Here is a 393-nt window from a genome sequence, read left to right on the forward strand (position 1 = left end):
CCTCCCGGGCCCCGCGGGGCGGTGCAGGCCTGTTATTGACCCCCAGCCGTCTCCAGTGTCTTCTGCATCGGTGCGAGCCTCCGCCCAGGCTCCTTGCGTCTCCAGCCCTCGAATCTCCAGCTCCCGCGTTTCCGAGACCCCGCGTTTTGGCGCCCAGCCGGGCCCGCCCTGCGCCGCCGGATCCGCAGCGCTTCGCGTCCTGGGACGAGATGAACGTCCTGGCGCACGGGCTGCTTCAGCTGGGCCACGGGCTGCGCGAACACGTGGAGCACACCCGCGGGCAGCTGGGCGCCCTGGAGCGCCGCTTGGGCGCGTGCGGGGCCGCCTGCCAGGTGCCGGGAGGATCCGCTGCGCCTCCGCAAGCCCCCGCGCGCGCGGTCGCCAGCGGGGAGG

At 74.8% G+C, this 393-nt stretch overlaps 1 protein-coding gene across 1 annotated transcript in view; it reads left to right on the forward strand.

Annotated features, from left to right (window-relative positions):
* Positions 1-163: 163 nt before the first annotated feature.
* Positions 164-393, forward strand: part of ANGPTL4 (angiopoietin like 4) — a gene marked incomplete at its 5' end in the record, with an annotated part of 6,691 nt that continues 6,461 nt past the window's right edge. The window contains 1 exon segment of the mRNA XM_027776345.1: positions 164-393. Within this exon segment, the coding sequence (XP_027632146.1) occupies positions 164-393 (230 nt within the window).

The sequence above is a fragment of the Tupaia chinensis genome, unplaced genomic scaffold, assembly GCF_000334495.1.
Source record: "Tupaia chinensis unplaced genomic scaffold, TupChi_1.0 Scaffold000668_1, whole genome shotgun sequence".
NCBI lineage: Eukaryota > Metazoa > Chordata > Mammalia > Scandentia > Tupaiidae > Tupaia > Tupaia belangeri.